Below are 21,864 nucleotides of genomic sequence, written 5' to 3'. Positions count from 1 at the left end.
ACCAAACGTAACTGGTGAATTTTTTTGCTACTGGATGTATGTAATAATGTCCTTTACTGATTAAAAATATCCTTTACTGATTGTGGATGGATAAAGAATAAGGCAACACTCAATTGTAACTAATGGCTGAAGTATTTGGGACTCTAAGGGAATTTTAATGACAGAACTCATGAAACATGAGATCTCACAAGGACAGAATTTATTCTGAATTATTGAAAAAGTTTCAGAAGTCTATCCAAAATGAAGAATGACAGATTTATGCAAGCAAAATGAGCAACTCTTCTCCCCAAGTCCCACAAAGCCTTAATTTGAACACCACGATGGGGACTTTTTTTTTAACATCCCTTACATTCCAGACACAAAGTGTGGGTTTTGTCATTCACTTCACAAAATGACAATTTGGCTGTCTAACAAGAAACATTTTTCAATCAATGAGGAGCTCCATGAGTAGGTTCGTAAGTTACAGTTCCAATATTAAATCAAAACCAATAACTAGGCACCTTCTAGCAGCCCTTCACAAACTTACTTCAATTATGATCGTTGATAAACCAAAATCTGAGTGATATTGTTTAGGAATAAAGCCTTTTAGAAACAATATTTAAGGGTTAAACAATCACAATTAGAATAAAGAGTTTTAGGCTTTTACATTTATTTTACAACTGGTTAAAAAAATTTCCTTACTTTAAAAATGTGGGAAAATAATAAAGTCTATAATAGCCTCATATAAAGTAAACAGCACCTTGACTTTTTTTAGTTTTACGTTATCTAAATAATACTAAATTCTTAACTATACTGATTTAATACACACTTCATTATCAAAAAATTTGCATTTTATCAAATGGAACAATAGAAAAACAGTCAGAAAAAGGTAAACAAAAAGTATACAACACGTACAAGTATGTTTTTCAAATGGGCGTTATTAAAAATTTGAATAATTGTGTGATTAAAAAAAGGTTCTGAAACTTGCAAAATAAAATTCTTGTAACCTGTATCTTACCTACTGTAATTGATCAATGTAATACTTACAGTATGTATTACAATAATCATAAGAAAATTATAATATAGCTTTTCAATAAACACTGATTATTCATAAGCTAATTTGATAATTAATATTATCTTTCTTACCAACATATTAAATTGGTTTTCCGTTTTTACTGTTGTATAAAAGTTATTGGAAAATTAACCTATTTTCTGTTATGACAAGTTACCATGCAATTAAAAAAAGAAGATATTTCCGGTAATAAGTTTAGTATCCTATTATACTCCTGCTATATGAAGCTATTTCAATTTAATACAAAAAATTATGATTTACAGTTATTACTATGTTCTAGAGCAGTTAAAATGTAATCAAATCACAGTTAGATAATAAATTTGCGAAGATATGTTTTAGCAACTGCACTAAAACATGGCAGCAGAGATTGGTAACAAACCAAGACATTAAAAACTGCTTATGAACAAAATTATTTTATCTTTTGAAAAGACTATCAATGAGAACAAGAAAACAATACATTTTATAAGTTTACAGAAAATTAAACATAAATGTACAAGGTTTATGTCTCATCTTCCATTTATATTCATAAAATTATTTTAATTATTTTATTTCTGAAATTCATTAATTTTTATGAAACATTTTAGAGGTTTGAAAAATAATTTTTTTATAGAACTGTGACAGACTCAGCTCTATAGTTATATAGCACACATTACACTATGAACGAAATAATATTATTAACAAACCTTGGCTTCATGAGAATATGAGCTGATTTTTGCTGAGAAATCAGCAACTTTGGTGATATCAGCAATCATAGCCTCATAAGTCTTACGTTGTACTTGAGCAGCAGCAGCAGATGTAGGTTGCGACATTTTAATTGCTTGTTGTTGCTGCAATAGCTGTTGTTGTAGTTGTTGTTGCTGTTGTTTTAATAATAAACTATGCTGTTCAGCCTGGGCCAAATATGAAGCTAGATGAGTTTCAGCTGGTTTCGCACTTGGAGGTCTTGAAGTACTTGTACTTGTACTAGTGCTTGGAGTTGGAGGGCCCTTATTACTTATTGAAGCACTTGTTACAGTCACACTAACGCTAACACTAACACTTGGAGATACACACTTCTTTGCTTCTGAAGACTGTTGTTCTTTGGCAGCTGATAAACCAAGAACTATTTCATCCAATTTTCTACGTTTCTTCTCTTTACCCACAACTGGCTCTTCCACTGGCTAGAAATAAAAATTTATGTAGGCAAAACAACTACCAAATTCAAGAAATATTACTAGTTTGTTTCTTTCAGTAATTTCAAGATAAGAACTTATTACAAGTAATAAATATATAATTTTTTTTACCACCGTTAGGTCTTACTTCAGAGGATGAGATAGATGACAAGAAGCATGTGAAAATGCCATGCCCGACTGGGATTCAAAACCGGGACCTCTGGATGAAAGGCTGAAATGCTACACCAGTCGCACCATAATGAAAATAAATCAAGTGAAAGGACCAAATGCTAGCCACACAGAGAAATTGGTTCCAGTATGAATTAATAAAGTTACGACTTTCATCTGCCTGGATAAAATATGATTGATGATACTGACCTTGAATTAATTTCTATCATTCTATGGTCAAAATGTCATTGGCATATTTTGTTTCAAGCAAAGAACTAAGTATAAATCAAGTTGAATAATTATGATGGATGCTCCAAACACTGCACTGTGCTATAGATTTTTTCTCTCTAGAATGGATCATATGACAACAAATTTTTAGGAATAGTCCATCAATTAATAAAATTTATTCTCACTCTGAACATGCTCACTAATTTTTCATTTGTTACAATATACAGGTACCTAATATGAAATAGCAACACTAACATACACTCAAAAGAAATCTTGACAATAACTTTTTTTCCAGTGATACCTTAATGTATGTTTTTGCAAGCTATATTAATGTCTCTGACAATGTCTTTTGAAGCTAAATGCAAACTTTGACATTTGTGTACAGTTCAGTAAGCAACATTTTGAAATAAAATGATATTACACTAGCTATATTGAAACAACATGAATAGTGCTAACTTATGAAACGATTTATTTAATTAATATTTCAACCACAAATCACAGATTCAGTAACCCTTGTGAAGTTAACTTGGGTATGTATAGTAGTATAAATATAAAATTATGTAAGAGAGAAAAAATGACAGAGGTTATTTAGGAATAGTCCTTCAATTAATAAAATTTATTCTAAGATCATTAGTGAGGGTATTTACTTGGAAATTTTCCACTGTTAAGGAGGTTTGAGGCTACATAGAGCTTTTCAATCATATCTAAGAATTAAGTTTATTATGAAAATACATTTATTTTTGAAAAGAAAATCTGTAATAATGTTAAATGTCCCTCTGTACTTCAGATTTAGTAAATACAAATGAAAAGGGGGTTGTGAATTTCAAGTGAGCAGTGGCAAGAAATAAAAAGTTTGGTACACCTTGAATATCTGTTTACTGTGTTTGAAAATTTATTTCCCCCTACCATATTATAGTATGAAACTGCACTGTTTTACAGTAACAATGGATATATCACTAAATTGATATATAGTATATGTGTATATGCCCCAGTCTTTCATAAGACTTAGATGCACATAAAGAGACTTAAAGTATACAAGAGGTAACAATCATAAGTCTCTTTCTGAAGTTAATAACACAGGTAAAAACAAAAAAAATTTGGAACTGAGATAAAAGTAGGTGAATTAGATAAGAATGTATTTTTTATGCTGAATCTTAAAATAAATCAGTTTTTCATCACCCTCAGATTTTTAGTTATTACCCTTTAAAATATAGAAACTTCTTAAATTAATAGAATACAAAACAAATAATTGCAATTAAAATTCCTACCTTTATTTTGCAGACATTTATGTTTATCTTAATTTCTTTTACAACACCATGAAGTACTGGTCTCATAGCTGAACAAACATTTGGGTATGTGATACTGCTTTTATTGTTTGAAGTGAAACCAATAACATTTGTCAACCAAAAGTAGCAGTGTCATCATAATGGGTAGTAGGCTCTTGCCAAATCATAGGTATGCCAAAACACAAATGCTCTTTTTTTCGTTCTAACCCCAGGGCTAGTGCTTCTAATGTAGCACATGATGGGTGCTACATGTGGAGCCAAGGATTTATTTTGGTCTCCCAAGGGACAGTCAAAATAAAGTTTGTAAGCAGTTTTCAGGAGATTCGATACCAGTTTTCGTTTACATTTCATGGTGAATTCTCCACAAACGTAAAAAAAAATATGGAGAATTTTTAAAAAGTCTGATTTTTATTCACTGTAAAATTCAAAATGATATAATGAACAGAGTAAGCAAGTAAGTAATCAATGAAAGTAAGCTGAAACATTACATAAATACTGACTTTTATAATTAATTTTTAATTTATAAATACTTAATTACTTGAATACTTCATAAAATTGTGTCACCATGGAGTGCAATAAACCAAAGCATGAAAAACACACACAACTTAACAAATCTTGATGTTTAATAATATAATATACAAAATTGTTCTGTCATAAAAATCTTTCACTAAATTTATGGTATCACTTGTGAAACAATTTTTATAATATGTGTATGATAAAACCACTATCACAACTATAGAACATAGCACTCGTACCAAGAGCTGAACTCATACTGAAGAAAATTTCTCACATTGAATTACTCATTACTTGACTCGCTGACATGTCTACATATCTGGCTTGACATCATTTGACTGTTATGTATCAAATATAGGTCTACAGCATGCATCACATTACAAATCAGATGTGAATAAGCAAACATATAGATGTACCAACTTATTTGTATTGTTTGTTCTACGAATGATAGGACAAATAAATTTAAGACGTTATAATTTAAGAACATTATGTGATGGGTTGATTCAGATACATATTCAGATTCAGCATATAAATTACTACATAAAACACATACTCCCTTTTTTCAGTTCCAAATTTTATGTTGACTGGTGTAATACTCATTTTATGGCCCGACTGTGGTGAACAGATTCATTTTTGGGAATAATTAATAAAATTTAAATGGACTTAGCTTGCAGGTGTGCTAACAAATTCACTTTCATTAGAAAGTCTAACATGGGATGCTTGATCTCATCAATGCTATAATCAACAAGATATGTACTCCTTATAGGGCAAAGAACCAGATGAGTGATTATTACCCAATCACAACAAAATACTGCATTACAACACTGAATAAAAAATAACTGCAACATAATTTAGGGGTTGTAAAAGGATCCCCACAAACAGAAAGAATTAAATCTAAGTTTGTGTGTCGGTCATCCATTTGCTTCACCACAGTAATTGTCCTGCCCTTAATAGCAAAACCTTATTGATGTCACATAATGTGCCCACTATACGTCATCAACTTTTTAAAACAATCAGTCAATATTTCTCAAGTAGCATTAATTACTTCTCTTGTGCATTCCATTCTGTTTGCAAAAATACTAAACTGAATTTCACTGACAATTTTTATAGATGTAAGGAAAGTTTTATCAGAACATGAATGTTGCAGGTTATGTTCATTAGTGTATAAAATAAAAACATGATGAATACAGTGTTCAGTTTACATGGTTTAATTAATGCACATAACGATCATTTTCAAGAACTTTATAATTTCTTTTTTCAAGTGAAAGGTGAATGAGAAAGTCTAATGAAGAATTAGATTTTAATGTACATTTGAGTTCCAATGATGGTGAAAATGAACCAGAACAATATGATTGACAACCTGGGAACAGAACTGGGTTAAAAATAATTCTTTTACAGGAGATTTTAGTCATAATATTACTGGTAAAAAATTTGATGATAAGAGAACTTAATTTGGTGTATCTACCTTTTTATCATATAATTTCGGAGATCAATTATATGAAACCAATATTTATGTAGCCTTATACTAAATGGTTGAGTGTATGGACAGAAATTACAGTGGATTAACTAAAATTCTGTTTTTCTTTAAGTACTCTTATGTTTTGGCACAAAATATTACTCTAAATGATTACCTAAAATAAGAAGAATTAGAACTATTGTTGGCTAATTATTATATAATTTAATTTGGGGAAAACATTTGTATGGATAAGTTTCATGGCATTTTGTGTTGATCAACTTCCTTTTAAGCAATTCAGTAACTTCAAATCTGCAGTTTGAAATAAAAAATTATAAATTGTGTGACTGGTTACTAATTACAATCATAATTTCAAAATGTATAGGGATAAATGATATCTGGAGAAATATACCTCCAACAGAGGAATTAGGGAAATTACCTGTTTACCAGTGAAAAAATAATTTTAGAAATGACTTCGCATTTACTATTTAGATATCTAAACTGATAATTGCTGCAATTTCTCTCCATTATATAGTTAAATTTTTAAGAGTTAGATGAATATAAATGGATACAATGTGGCAAAATAAAAACTAAGCAGTTTTCCCGTGAAGAGACATTATAGCTTTAAAATTTCTTTTTTTCTATTTCATGTTCATAATAAAATTCAATTATTTTTCACCAAATGAAAACTGAAGAAAAAATTCTGAATTTAGAGTAAATATAGCAGAATAGATCACACAGTCTCCAAACCATAAAACATTATAGAAAATGCCTTAACTTCAGGAGATAAGACCTACTCATATTTTAACAAAATATTGCAGGAGGTTACTCAATAGAGAAAATTACAAGCATTACTGAAGTAGAAAATGTTCCAGAGAATATACCTCGCGTAAATAAAGGTCTAAGATTTTACTATCCAAGAAGTTATACTGAATCTTGAAAATAATTTTGACCACACAAGAACAAAAATTATTGAAAATATTCATTTTAAATGAAAAATAGTCAATATAAACTATGTAAGTCGAAATATTATGAAAAGAAGCTGGTATTATTATGTAAAAGTAAAATTAAGAACATAAATAAAATGTTATTTTACCTATATAAATGAACCAGAAATTAATTCATTCAGGAAGATAAAAAAAAAGTAGAACAATCTTAGAAAAACACTTAAATGTAAAAATAGTTGACAGTTTACAATGTTAAAATACATATTCTACCACCATCTATCTTCAAGCTACATACTAAAAAGTAAATAGCCAGAATGGATAAAATGCTTAATGAAGGCTGTTTAGGCTACTTACACCTGTTAGAGTAAGGGTATGTAACAAACATGAGCACATTAATGTAATTAAAAATAACTTATAATTAAAATATAAAAACTAAATTCCTTATATAATGAAATAATTACTTACACAATTTTTTCTTTGCATTAATTTATTGAGCATATCATCTAATTTGCTCTTTGCTGGTGCTGGCTGCTGTTGCAATTGTGAAGGCGGTGGAGTCTGCTGTGACTGAGTTGCTTGTGTTTGCTGATTTGTAGTTGTGGCTGTAGTTGTTGGTAGCACTGTCAATTGCTGAGGCTGCTGTTTGCTCTTATTTGATATTGAGAAATCTTGTGCTTCTTCAATAACCGTTTCTTTAGAACTGTTGCTATTCCCTCTTGTGATATCTGGAGAATTTGTTTTTGGAACACTGAAATAATAATAGGTTTGAATATAAATAATGTATCTGCTGATAAATAAATAACCCTTTTACCCTTCAATGTGCTTGTAAAAGGACAAAAATTGATATTAATACTAATTATATCATTTTCTAAGTTAAACAGATGTCTATGACACGCTGAACTTTTTCTTTTACTTTACTGACAAAATCCTAAGGAAATACAAGGAAAATCAAACACTAGGATTTATCCAGGAGGTAACTGTGTGGAGGATGTCAAGTTCAAACTTTATTGATCATGTAAACATAAGTTGAACCTGCCCTTGCCAGAGAGAAGGATCACCAATTCCGTTAAAATGTTTATCACAGGGATAGATTGGAAAGCACTTGTAACAAGATGAAGGAAGTTTTAATGGACAAAATCTATACTTTCAAAGTAATTTGACTGTTGGACAAATAAACAGCAGAACTGTAATCAAGGCGAGATCCAGGCCGGGTAGAATTTAGTATAATTCTTTGATCTGCACCTCAGTTCAGTGCTTAACACACATCAAACTAAAATTGTGATAAACTTATTTTAAGGTTCTCATAAATGTTTAATTCAGTGTTTTTCAACCTTTTTTTAATGGCAGACAGGTAAAATTATAAAAAAATATTTAGGGACCGGCAGACCTTCAGCTTACATTTTTTAACAAGCAAAAAAAAACTTATATTTTTATTTTATTAGTAATTAAATTTACATGTAAATAATATTAATTAATATCATATTTATCTATAAACAAGAAAACAATATATAAATGAAAATCAGAAAATAAATAACAAAAAATATATGTAGGTTGTGTTATTTAAAAATAGGATCTACAAAAAAATCATATTACAAACTAATTGTAAATAATGAGTTAGTAAAAATTTGTTGTTGCTCATTTTGCACTACTGTTTCAATGTTGGGTTGTAATTATTTAAAACTAATCAAAAATATGAATTTATTAATAAACAATTTCTTGTTTTGGTTTTAATAAGTGTCATAGCTGAGAATCCAGCTTTACACAAACACGTGGTTGCAAAGGGAAGTAGCACTTTTTTATGGTTTTGTTATGTAAATTTGAATATCCATTTTTTATTCTTATCCAAAATTTAATTAAATTCATAGTTGAAAATTTGTTTTTTAATGTTATGTCTGAACTCAGTTTCAAGAGATGTTCTTGGTCTTCATTACTTAAATTTATATTACTGCAATTCACAATAAAAGGATTCGTTATCCATAAATTCATCTCATGCAAGTTTATGTTAGTAGGGAATTATTTTTCAAATCCACCATAAAATGACTGTAAATGTTGACTTACAACTACATTCAAATTATCAACTATTAATTCCTTTTGTGTAGTAATAAAATTGTAATAAGAATTAAATACATAAAGCTTATTTTCTTCAATCTTCTTTTAACAAAAATTTAATTAATTTTTTAAATGCATCATTTGACTAATCGTATCATTTAAAAGAGGAATTGATCAAATCTGATCAGCAGCTTAGGGTCCAAACATTATTTAACAAGGGTTTAATTAAATTTTCTCCGGTGATGAACGATTTTTTTGTTTTGGCTAAACATAGAGCAACTAAAAATGAACATTTAAATTGCAATTTATTTTGAATAAAAGTATCTTTAAATTTTTTATTTTGGAGATTAAATTCTTGTTTTTGTCATTCAAAATAATCCAATGATTTCTGTTCTAGTTTGGGGGTGTCATGATTTTAAATGTTGCAATATTTTAGATGGTTTCATGGGATCATTATTCTGTAACTTCCTTACATACTATGCACATTGGATGTTCATAGTCTTCCCCCTCCAAAAAAAACCCAGAAAAAAGTATAAAACCATATTTCAAGTACTCATTATTATTGAAACATCTTGTGAAAGCAGATTTATTTTTCTTGTATGGTGGACATTCATTTTCAGTTTCACTCAATTTCCATTTCCCAGAATAGAACTTTCAACTGGAAAAAATTAAGAAATGTTCCTCGTCTTTTTTTACACATTTTCAAGGGAATAAAAATTTGTGTTTTTACAATAATTAAAAATAAACCACTTCACTATAGCAGTAGTAGTTAACTGCGTGAAGCATGTAATTGTAAATGTAGTGTTTTCAATAAACTGAACAAGTGCATAGCTAAGTCATAAAACAAAGGTACCGCACCGCCAAAGCCACACTCTGTAGTGCAGCGTTATTTTCATATCTTCTGCTACTACACTTCATGTATCATGTTTGTTGTTGTTGTTGTCGCTTTAGTTTATTGTAGCTGATCATTCAAAGAAAACAATGTATTCCAAAAATTAAACATGCACCAGTATTCACCATTTATATGTACAGAACATTATTTAATCATTAACATTTTATATTACCGTTATATGAATTTTTTTAATGTTCATTTTTTTCTCATATTTTTGAAGTTAATTTTTTTTTGTTGGCCAATTTCTTTAGGGAATGATAGCATTATCTCGCAGACCGGTGGTTGAGAAACAATGGTTTAATCCATGTTCTATGGTAATCAAGAAAGAGAGATAACTCCACTAATGGTTATAATGAAATTAAATGTTTGTTCAAAAACAACTGAAGTATTGTACACTTATATGAGAAAAGTGAACACATGTTGACTGAACATTTGAACAAAGTAGTCTTTGCACAACCTTATCAGGAATTTAATGAATATTGAAATAAACACCTGTCTAAAGACATAGAAAGCAAAGAAATATAAATATAAACAGCTGATGTGCTTGTAATTATGGTATGTTATTTTGTTAAAATAACATTACTCTTAATATATTGCTGAGGAACAGAATTTTCCAACAAAAATCACTGACCCTACTCAAAGATGTATTTTTCTATTTTCTAGGAATCATTCAATGAAACCCATTACATACATCCCACTTCTCCAGATTTACATTTAAGAACCAAGCTGTCATATATGTCTTCTTCCAATCGAAGACAACAGCTATAAGGCATTGGCACAGAACAAATTTCACATAGCTGCTTTCAGGGCGATCAGATGATTGGTGAAAACCAACCTGCCTTGTTGGAACTGGTAATGTTCTATGCGATAAAAATTTTTTCTTCAGATATCTCATCAGTCTGTGGTTTAGAGGAAAATAAAGAAATATTTTGATATTGGTTTGTAAAAAATACATACCTTTCCTAAATTGAAAAATGATAGTGAACGTATCACACTTATTAATTATCAAATCAAAATGTGGAATCCCTTTGCAATTATGTTTGAAAGGGTTCAAAAAATTATTGATAAATAGTAATACATATTATTATAACATGTATCGCTACAGAAATTAATCAAAATAATCACCATAACAGAAACAAAAAAGGATAAAAATCCTATAGTACAAAATCTTCTACAGATTTCCAATTATTAGTAATAAAAAAATACATGCCATTCGAAAACCAACTTAATAAGACATCATTAAGGCCACTTGTGGTGGCATAATTAAACTGAAGATATAATGAACTTTACTCTGAACAGAACTCTGTAATCAACATTTATTGCTTACTCACTCACCTTGATGACAAATCGATAGGTGAAATGCCCGTTGGTGTTGGAGGTTTAGGGGTACTAGTATGAGCATGAAATTTAAGATCAAATGGCATTGACAGAACTCGAGGAGTCTGTGAATGCTGATGAGCAGGAGGCGGTTGAAGATTAGATGGAGTTGATCTCCTGCAACAGCACAAATAAACAAAAATATGACATATGATGCTTGATTAATGAACTTCTAGTGAGTACTTAATTTCTTAATATGTAATGCTAATTATGCATTAACACAAGATAATAATTAAAAGTCAATTTTTAACACTAATCTGAAAATGACAGTATTCAATTTATGTTAGGGTAAGCCATGAGAAAATTCTCTTCCAGGAGACTTCATAGAGTCTATGACAATACATGGATCTTACAGTTTAACAATGCCTAATGTAAAATAATATAGAAACTTAAATTCTTGGGACCTATGAGGATTTTTTGTTAAGGTATCATAAGCCAGAGAGTGATGGTCCTAGTCCTCCTGATTTGGTGAGGTAAAATTAAGTAAAAATATATTTGGGGATTTTTAAAAAATAAAATCTTGAATAAGTGGTTTAGAAAGCTTATGGAAAAACTAATTACAATATGCAAAGGCCTTTGTAAAATGAAACTGGGTGACAAAAGTTTCAATTTATAAGCATCATTAATGAAAACATTTGTCACAGCAAAATATATGTAAGTTTTTTTGACATAGGTTAATAAATTTATGTGAATTTAACAGTAATTAAATTGTCTACAATTTGGTATACTAAGAGTTCACACACTATGAATATGAACAAAATAGATTCAGAAAACCTTTTTTGTTAAAATTAAGTAACAAGTGTATAACTATTAATACAGTGTTGAATAAATTAAATCTTTCAAAACTTTTTAAGATAAGATAAATCATTTTTTATAAAACCGAAACTTGGTTGGGTGGTCATTACATTACAACAATCACATAATATCATCTAGTTTGATAAGGACAACAGTAATTTAAATGAAGAAATGAAATACTACAATATATTTCAGTGCATATGAGTTCTGCAGGCGAGTCAAAAGTTTTTAAATCATCGCTACCAGAAGCAAACGCATGTTTCTCCTGGTCAAACATTGGTACTTTATGAGGTAGGTCCTTGCTAAAGCGATCAAGTAAGATGGTAAACTAATCCAAATGGAAGATAATGAACTTGATGTGCTTCTACAACCTGGATGTTCTCAAAGAGCAACATCCTAGAATTGAAATTAGGATAAAATTCTAATGTTCAGAGCTCCAAAAATAACTTAACTTCAAGGATGGAGTTTTCTGCATCAATGGCATGCTAATGGCCTTAGCAGTTGCAACAAAAAACTCAGTGATAACAGCATCTTCTAAGACACCAGAACCACGAACTGCAACTCGTAAAGAAAGGGGAATATTGAATAGAAATGAGAATAGTGTAGTAAGCACAACCCTAGGGAAATTTGGTAAATTGTTTTATTTTAGTAATATATAGACTTGAAAAATTATCTTTAATAGGATACTGTAAAAACACAATTAAAGTTCACACTGATTCACATTTACTTTATTTATTTACTTTTAAAAGCAATTTAGAAACTAATTCCACAAATTAGGGCAGTTAAGACTTAATTCTTAACCACTGCAGTCAAAATAAAATTTGTGAAAGAAGTCCTACTTAACCCATCAAATGGTGTATTATAGAACTATAAGTATTCAAATTATGATGGAAAAGAAAGTAAATTTAACCAATTTTATGTGTAAAAAAAAATATGCATTTTTAATGTAATTTAAGTAGTTAATGTGATTAAACCCCATCAGGAGAATAAATAACAAATAATTTTATGTTATTACCATGATTAAAAAGTAACAACAAACAAGATTTAACAACTTTTAAACCTTTTGACTAAAAATAACAGAATTAAAATTTACCTTGAATCTTCAGATAATGATTCATCATTATTATCCCACGGTGAAGATGGTACAGGTGAAGGTTTCATTGTATTATGAGACACCTGTACATTTGTACTGTTGAGTAAGGCATGCAATTTTGCTGCAAAATTAAAAAAAAAAAAAAATCATTAGTGATGAAAGCAATGAAATTACTATATATTACTTAACTAATCTATGAGACAGTATACATAAACTATTAACAGATAAAACCCGTAGCAGCATTAAAATATCTCTCATATCAACGTCTTTTATTATTGTAGTTACTCAGTGCTGCAAATTAGTAGCATATGAAAGTCATTCTATTCAAAAATTTTTTCCAGTAATAAAAGAGAATATATATATATTTTTTCTACAAATAGGATTTGATCCCAGAGTAAAGGGAAATAATGTTGAAACTGAATCTAGAGCTTGAAAAGTTCATACAAACATATATCTGAAAATATTTATCAAAAGTTACAGTAGCGAAAAGCCTTGTTTAGATATCAGTCCCCCCCCCCCCTAAGTTAAATGAGGCCATACTGAAATTTTAAAGTGTTATAGGGATTTCAGGGGATAAACTTGATGGTTACTTATGTTTTAGGTTTAAGTATTGACTAAATGCAATAATCTAATTATCAAAACTTGTAGAGAATTTAATTCTGAGAAAATTAATGTAATAAAAGCCTATGAAAAACAAAAAGAATCAACTTTTATTACTAAAAACAAAACTTAACAGAAAAATGTTATGAATTTGTAAAAATTAATAACAGCTATTTTTAGTACAATAAATTTAGACCTTTGAAAAATTAAAATACTTCTAATTTACTTAAAAAAAAAAAAAAAAAACAAACTCAATGTGGTTTATACTGTATAAATTTACAATTCACCATTGACAATTGTGCACTTTACCTTTCATAGTTTCCTATATTTCTGTTGCCAACCTAATGATATCTTTGCGTTCCTTGATGAGGTCAACAACATTGAAAATATGAGCTTGTATACCTCACATTTCATCTATGCCCATAATCAGTAGTAACATACGGTGATCTAGAGGTGGCCAATTTACTGGCCCCCTGTATATCCAACCCATTTACTAGTACACTTTTCATCTAAGAACTGTCTTACATCCAGGGGCATACCCAGCTCAAAACATAAGGAGGGCAGCTTTTTCAATTTAATTAACTTCTTTCATGGTAGAAGAGCAGTCCACAAGGGGGTTTTTATGCAATAATACCCAGTAACAGGAGGAAGAATAAAATATTTATTAAAAAAAAAACCTAATTATGTAATAACAATTTGTGAGGATTAGATGAAAAATGTCTAACTACAGCTTCAATTAATTGCACCTTGTTAGCAAAATCCCATTGTGGTGATTCTTAGCACAGCTAACCACCCATTTAACCTGTTTTCCCCAAGGTTGCTTCTTAGCCATGTATTAGTTCGACAAAGTGAGTTAAATGAATACTCAATAGCACTTGTTGTGCAGGGCTGTGAAAGCAATTTCAATCAACAAGGCCTTTTTAATAGTTGAAAAAATGATTCATTCTTTTTTAAAAACTCAATTATGTCTGGTGCTTTCTGTAGCTCATTCCACATTTTGTACCACAATTTCCTTTCTCCTTCTAAATCATACTTGTCATTCCATTCCTCCAATGAAACACCTCTCATGTTACTCGAATGAAATTTATCAATGAAAATGCTGGCGATTTGTCTACAGAAAATTTGACTTCTTATCATGATAAGATGGAAATCCAAGTAAGGAATTATTAGAGCCTTCTCCAAAATTCGGATGAATTTTTGGCTGAATGAATGCTTCTATACTTCTGTCAGCTAGCAATGTGAGTGGCAGTTATATCAACTTTCAAATGCATTGGAATGTTGCCTGCTTCTTTTTTGAAAATGGCATGATGTTCTCTGTATCTTCCTGATGAACTCGTTCTTCAACTCAGACTTCTAGTTTTATAACTGTGCCTTATTTGCATTATGGATAGACATTTTTTATTGGTTAATTTTAATAAAACTTAAATTTGTAATAGGTTAATTTTTGAGCTTTAGCTAGTTTGTTTGTTCTTGTCTGGGTTGAGATTTTTTTTGTTTGGATTATTATTATTTCTATGTGGTATTTAATTGGTTTACTATTTTAACTTTATTACTGTTTATGTTTACTTCTCTTAACTATGTTGGTTTTTGGGGCAAATTTCTGTCTTTTTGAATGCCATTTTGAGGCGAAATTAATTTTCAATGTGTTTTCTTAAAGATAAAAAATAAAATAAAAAAACCAGTATTAATGTTATTCCGACAATTAAATTTAAGTATCTTTCTCAAATTCTCTGTCAAATTGAAAAGCAGAGAAATTATGATTCTGTAAAGTGGTAACAAAAAAAAATCAACTGGTCAACAATCATTTTATCATTTTAATCATCAGTGCATTACTTGTTCTGCGATACTGCTGTAAATTGTTGCCAGTACAGTGTAGTTTAATTAAGTATGGGTGCGTGTGTTTGTTTTAATCAGTGTCATACTGCAGCAATGTCTTTTTGTTATTTATGACTGAGGAACATGCTGACAGGGTATTTATCTTGGGGGTGTATGATGGAAATGCAACTACTGCTGCTGCAGAACATCAAAGACATTTTCTTAAGTGCGAGTTCCAAATCCTAAAACAGTTATTTGGAGAAACATTCCATACACTACAAGAAATAAGTATACTTCCCAGCATTAGTACTCGCCACGACAGTTCCTGCCCATCATGATGAAAAAGCAAAAAAAAAAAATTGTCAAGATTTTTGTTAATTTCAAATTGATGAAATCATTATTGAGTCTACTCGATGCCTTTTTCTCACAATGGTGAGCAATGGATTGGTCGCAGCAGGCCACACTCCTGGCCACCAAGATCACCTGATCCAACACAGTCAGACTTTTGTATTTGGGATTGGATAAAAAGTATTGTATACAAGAGAAAAATTCATAAGGGTAAATAATTGATGCTCATATATACATGCTGCTGTACAAATTTATGAAAGTCATGTAGGACTGCAGAGAACAATGCTAGCAATCCAAAAGTATTGAAGTAGGGCAGATTTTTGAAAATTATTGCAAACTTTATTAAACATATCAATTACAGTTTTATTTTAACACTGCATCAGTCCTATTTTAACTTCATTTGCTATAGTTTATAACACTTAAAAATATGTGTTTGTAATAGAATCAAATTTCTGGAACTTGTATTTGTTTTTAGTGGATTATTTTTAAATTTTCTTAGGATTAAATTTGCTACAAGTTTTGAAAATACATTTTACACATTTATTAGTAATTTGACAATATTTTTGTACTACAAACATAAAAGAAATGTGTTTTTAGGCAAAAAAATCTTTCTATTTATGTAACATATTGTGAAAATAACTGGAGATATGGCTCTGGAATCTATTTTATTCAATTTGTCAGATAAAAAACTGTCAAGGATAAAAACTATTTTACTCATGTATTCAGACTATTTTTAATAACTTCAATTATAGTATTTTAAGTAACGTCACAAAAGGAAACCTCATTTTAGTTGCTATTTCTATAGTTACGAATATATTCACAGTATCAGGTCAGCAGTATACTTAACAGTATAAAAATTCTACACTATAATTTGACTCCTTTTTGAAAAGAACTTCTACTATTATAAAAAAAATGATGGTACTGGGGGGGATTGCTGGTATCAAAAAATATATTTTTACTAAAAAAAAAAGTTCAGTATACACCCCAATAAAATTTAACTTATTAATTACAACTTACACACGTGACTAGCAGCAAATTGCATCCTACAGCAGAATATAAAAATTAATTTTTCCATTTACATTATTTTACTCCTCTATGTTTGTAATTTCAGAAAGCATGCTTCATCAGAAAGTGTATGTGAATATTTAGATTAAAAATACAGTTACAAAAATTCTGAATATGGAGAGTTTACTGTATACGAGGTGTGTGAGAAAAGTAATGAGACTGACATTGCACTTTCCAAAGTTTTTATTATTTTTCAAACAATATTATCCCCTTCAAAGCAGTTCCCTTGGGCAGCTACACACCGGCGGAGTCATTGTTCCCACTCCTGGTAGCAGCACTGGAAGGCTTCAGCTGGTAGAGCTTTTAACTGGTAGGTCAACAGTCTTTTGAATGTTCTCCAGAGTTCCAAAATGACATCCTTTTAAGACATCTTTCAATTTCGGGAAAAGGAAGAAGTCACAAGGACTCCAATCAAGTGAATAGGGGGATTGAGGAACCGTAAGAATGCATTTTGAGGTCAAAAATTCCCTGATGAAAATGGCCGTGTGACATGGGGCATCGTCATGAAGCATTCACTTGTCTGCAATGTCTGGTCTCATGCGAATTACTCTTTTCCTGAGCCTTTCAAGGATACCTTTGCAAAACACTTTGTTGACAGTTTGTCCTGAAGGAACAAATTCTTTATGCAAGATACCCCTTCTGTCAAAAAAGCAAATCGCATGGTTTTGATCTTTAATTTGCTGATTTGACATTTTTTTCGGTCAAGGAGATGATGGAGTGTGTCACTCTTTGCTTTGCCGCTTTGTTTCAGGATCGTACTCAAATATCCAGCATTCATCACCTGTGATCACACGATTGAAGAAATCTTCAATGGTGTGTGTTAAGTCATTGTCAATCCTCTCAAGAAGATCAGCGCACACGTTTCTTCGATTGTCCTTCTGTTCCGTTGTGAGGGTCTCCCTGAGTGAGGTTGATCTTCAAAGTGTTCTTGGCCTTCCAAAAATGATTTGTGCCAGCAGAAAACTTGTGCTCTTGATAAGCAATGTTCCCCATAGGCCTGTTTCAACTTTTCAAAGGTCACACTCATGGATTCCCAAAGTTTAATACATAACTTGATTGCACAACGTTGCTGTAAATTCCGATGCTCCATTTTTGTAACAACAAAAACACAACTTCACTGATGGTGCTGTCAAAAATAATGTTGGCTGAACGGAGTTGAAACTCGTACTGAGCATGTGGAAGGGATGAACAAACCGGTTTAGCACAGACCGGTAGACACAGCGTTGCCAGATTGCTTGCAGTGTTACCAATCTCATTACTTTTCTCACACACCTAGTATGCCATTAATATAAAATGAAAAATGTTCCTGCGTTACAATTTGTGAAACTATAGTTTTTTGTTATCGTAATTTTAATATACTATTATCTTTAAACCTAAATATAAATAATTTAAATGAAATTAGGTATTATCCTTATCTGACCATGCTCAAACTTAATTTTTTCATTACAATTGCATTGTTTTTTGTTTTATAATTTCTCAAGGGACTTAAACTTATTATTTATTTGTAATATTTGACAATGTTTTTTTAGATTTGTAATCAGCCTAATTAGGTTTCCGTTTATTACACTAGTGTACAAAAAAAAATTAGGATTTTTAAAGCTATTTAAACTTTCTTAACTTTGATTCACAATGAACCACAAATAAAATAAAAAAGTAAGTATATTCTTTTTCTACAAGTGTTTAATGTGAGAATATTTCATCATATGAAACACATTGGAACCGATAATAGTTAGTTCCATTCTTTAACCAGTACATCTGAAGTAATGGAAGCAACAGCTGTTTCAATCCTGTGCATCAAATAGGGTAGATCAGTAGGTAGCAAAGACACACATACATTATCATTTACAAAACCTCAAAGGAAAAATGGGGCCAACACAAACCAGGTAGCTGTCTCTCTTGTCATTGGGTCCATGCTAACTGATCTCATACAGAGTTATGCCAGTGAGGAGAAGCACGACCTTATTAAATAAAATTCTCTGGTTCATCTTGCAGCTGAGGAGAAAAACGTACACAGAATACAGAAATAAGCAACATGCTTATACTGTTATGCTTGATTCAGTGAAAAAGAATGGCCTGTAAACTTACCTTGCTGTTAGGATATTGCACACAACATAATTTTGGGAAATACTTTTTGCAATGAAAGAGTTCATAGGAATTTTCTGACCCCAATATATGTTGATTTTATATGTTAAGTTTAAGTAAGATGATATGCTGACTCATCACTAAACACAATATGATGAAGAAAATCATGCTGTAACATATTGCAAATTCGGCACCACATGCACAGTTGGTAGGCTTCAAAGCCTGTAACAATTGTAAACTGTAAAATCATACACATTTTTCAGGACTATGCAGGAAAGACTCCCTGATACGTTTGACATTTTTTCAGACATCCTCAGTCATCCCTTTACATAGATATCCAGTTGTTTCAAACTGATTATACAATCTATGAATATTATTGACACTTGAAGGATCACAATTAAATTTCTACAGAAGACATTGAATTGTAACTATAAATTTACATTTAGTAAATATTTAACTCCAAAACACAGACGGCTGTTTGTTCAGGAGTTGCCATACTTGTTAGTGGCACTGTCAAACAGAAAGATAGGAATTCAACTTACAGCCTTGCATGCAATTACAACTGTCATTTTTGCTCTTTGACTCTACCCTTAAATCAACAATGTTCAACTGATCAAAAAGCATTTTAATAAATTAAAACCCTGATATTCTTTTTTGAATACCTGGTATTTATGTGCTTGTAAATGTTCATAAGAGCAACTCAAACAATTTTAGCAGTTGCAAACTGTTTCCTGCATTTTCCGCTTGAAAGCACTAATAGCAAAGATGGTGACCTCCAACAGAGTGTTCTGTATTTTGCATTTTATAAAGTGTGAATCTATAATTGCTGTTCAATGTGCATTCTGTTTAAAATTCCGCTGTGATTTCCTGAATGACAATAATATTTGTACACGGTATAAAGAATTTGAAACCACTGGCTGTATTTGTAGGAGTACAGGATTTTTTTGGGCAAAAAACACTTTTGTGTTATCACTGCCGGGGTCAAAATAATAACGTTTCTTATCGGATATTAAAATAGTAAGATAAGATAAAAACCTTATCTTTCTAAGTAAGGTAGGGTTAAAACTATGATAAAAACTAAGATAATAATAGGAATAAAATTGAAATAGTAAAAGAAAAGCAACAATAAGAATAAATGAAACATGAATCACTACATAATATTATAATTTTGACAGGTTAAATCTTATTTAATATATTGATTCTTTTTAGAAGTAACAATACCCAGTCTAGTACATTCTTGTCGTCTCCTAGCATGCACTGTATGTCTCTCTGCAATTTAAATCTGTGACAAAAGGCCGCATGGCATATGCAGTCCAGAAGGATGTGGTGTATAGTCAAGCGGCAGTTGCATCAGACATACAGTAGTATGCTCTCCACTGACATCGGGTGTCCATGAGTAGCTCTGTGGGTCCTAATTGCAATTGACACAGGACCACTTCCTCTTGGTGAACTTTCCTGCATGAAGAATCCCATGATAACACTGTGTCTTTTATCCGTCAAAGTTTATTATACACTGGTAGCAGTCAGTCATCTTGCCACCTTCTTCAAAGTGTATATTTAATGGAATGAATGAAATTGGTAGTTTTAACTTGAGTGGAGAAATATGGTTGGCTACATGCTTCATAAGCAGTGGAATCTGCACATTCGTTATCCAGGATTCCTAAATGGCTAGGGATCCAGTAGAAATTCACCTGTATTGTGACGATTTAAATCAGTGATTGTATTATGGTGACAATAGGATGTCTGAGATACAATCCTCTCAACTTTGGAGAGCACTATACAAATAGCTACAGATAAGAATGTGACAATAGTTTGATTTAATGATATTCAAAGCCATTTTGATGGCTTACAGTTCATCATTGCAGACACTTGTAATACCAAGTAGTCCAAACACTTAAGTTCATAAGTATGACTGCGTGTGTCCAAAGACAACATTGAACACGCAAGTCTTTTGTGCATAGTCCTATGAAATTGATTAGGCTAGCCGCGAATTAGCAATTCCAGTGACATCTGTGTGGAATGTCTTAAGGAAATGCTTACAACTGTGTCCATATCTTCTACAACTGTTAAAGCTCTAAAGCCTACAGATTATGGTTTGCGTGCTAGCTTTGCAATGGAAAGATTCACCATGACAATGAAGACTTTCTTTATCGTGTGTTATTCAGTGATAAATCAACATTTTATGTTAATGGAAAAGTAAACACTTGTATGTGCCTATCTAGGGATCAGAAAATCCTCACAAAATATTGCAGTATGAACAAGACTTCCCAAAAGTGAATGTCTTTATTTTTGTGCCATATCCTGACAGCAAGTTATGGGCCATTTGTTTTTCATACAAGCGTGTCTGGAATGAACTATCTTCATATGCTACAATTATGGCTCTTTCTTTAACTGCAATACAAACCACAGAACTTTATTTGCCAACAAGTTGCACTTACTCACTGACATAACGCTACACGTGATTGGTTGAAAGAAATTCTCCCCAACCGCTGGATTGGTCGCCGGGAACCAGATGACAGGGTTTTTTTGCCATGTTCTCCACATTCACCTGATCTGATCTGACCCTGTGCGATTTTTTTCTTTGGGGGTTTATGAACTATCTAGTGTATGTGCCACCATTAGCAACTGACCTATCCAACTTGAGATAGGATTGAAGAAGCTGTCATATCAATTACTCCAGACTTGCTGATTAAAGTATGGTATGAACTTTCCTATCGGCCGGATGTGGGCCATGTGATGAATGGTACTCTCACATTGAACAGTCTCTCCTGTTTGAGTTGCTCCTTCATTTCATGTAAAATTAATCAATGTATGTGAAACTTGAGAAATACTACACAGCTTTAAAACCCTGATATTCATTTTGAAACATACAGTTTTTTTAAACTCTCGTCTTGTCATAAATATTATAATTAATTTGCTTTTAATTATTTTATCTAATTTTTATTGTTAGT

General features: G+C 31.0%; 1 protein-coding gene across 6 annotated transcripts in view; it reads right to left on the bottom strand.

The window, feature by feature from the left end:
• Nucleotides 1-21,864, bottom strand: part of kis (chromodomain helicase DNA binding protein kismet) — a 235,158-nt gene that overhangs the window by 21,897 nt on the left and 191,397 nt on the right. For all 6 annotated transcript variants that reach the window (XM_075358465.1, XM_075358467.1, XM_075358469.1 and 3 more), the window contains 4 exons: nt 13,004-13,124; nt 11,074-11,232; nt 7,263-7,545; nt 1,735-2,211 (listed from right to left, as the gene is read on the bottom strand). In XM_075358465.1, the coding sequence (XP_075214580.1) occupies nt 1,735-2,211; nt 7,263-7,545; nt 11,074-11,232; nt 13,004-13,124 (1,040 nt within the window). The remainder of the gene's footprint in view (nt 1-1,734; nt 2,212-7,262; nt 7,546-11,073; nt 11,233-13,003; nt 13,125-21,864) is intronic.

The sequence above is a fragment of the Lycorma delicatula genome, chromosome 2 (assembly GCF_047948215.1).
Source record: "Lycorma delicatula isolate Av1 chromosome 2, ASM4794821v1, whole genome shotgun sequence".
NCBI lineage: Eukaryota > Metazoa > Arthropoda > Insecta > Hemiptera > Fulgoridae > Lycorma > Lycorma delicatula.
This window is presented reverse-complemented; position numbering and strand designations above follow the sequence as displayed.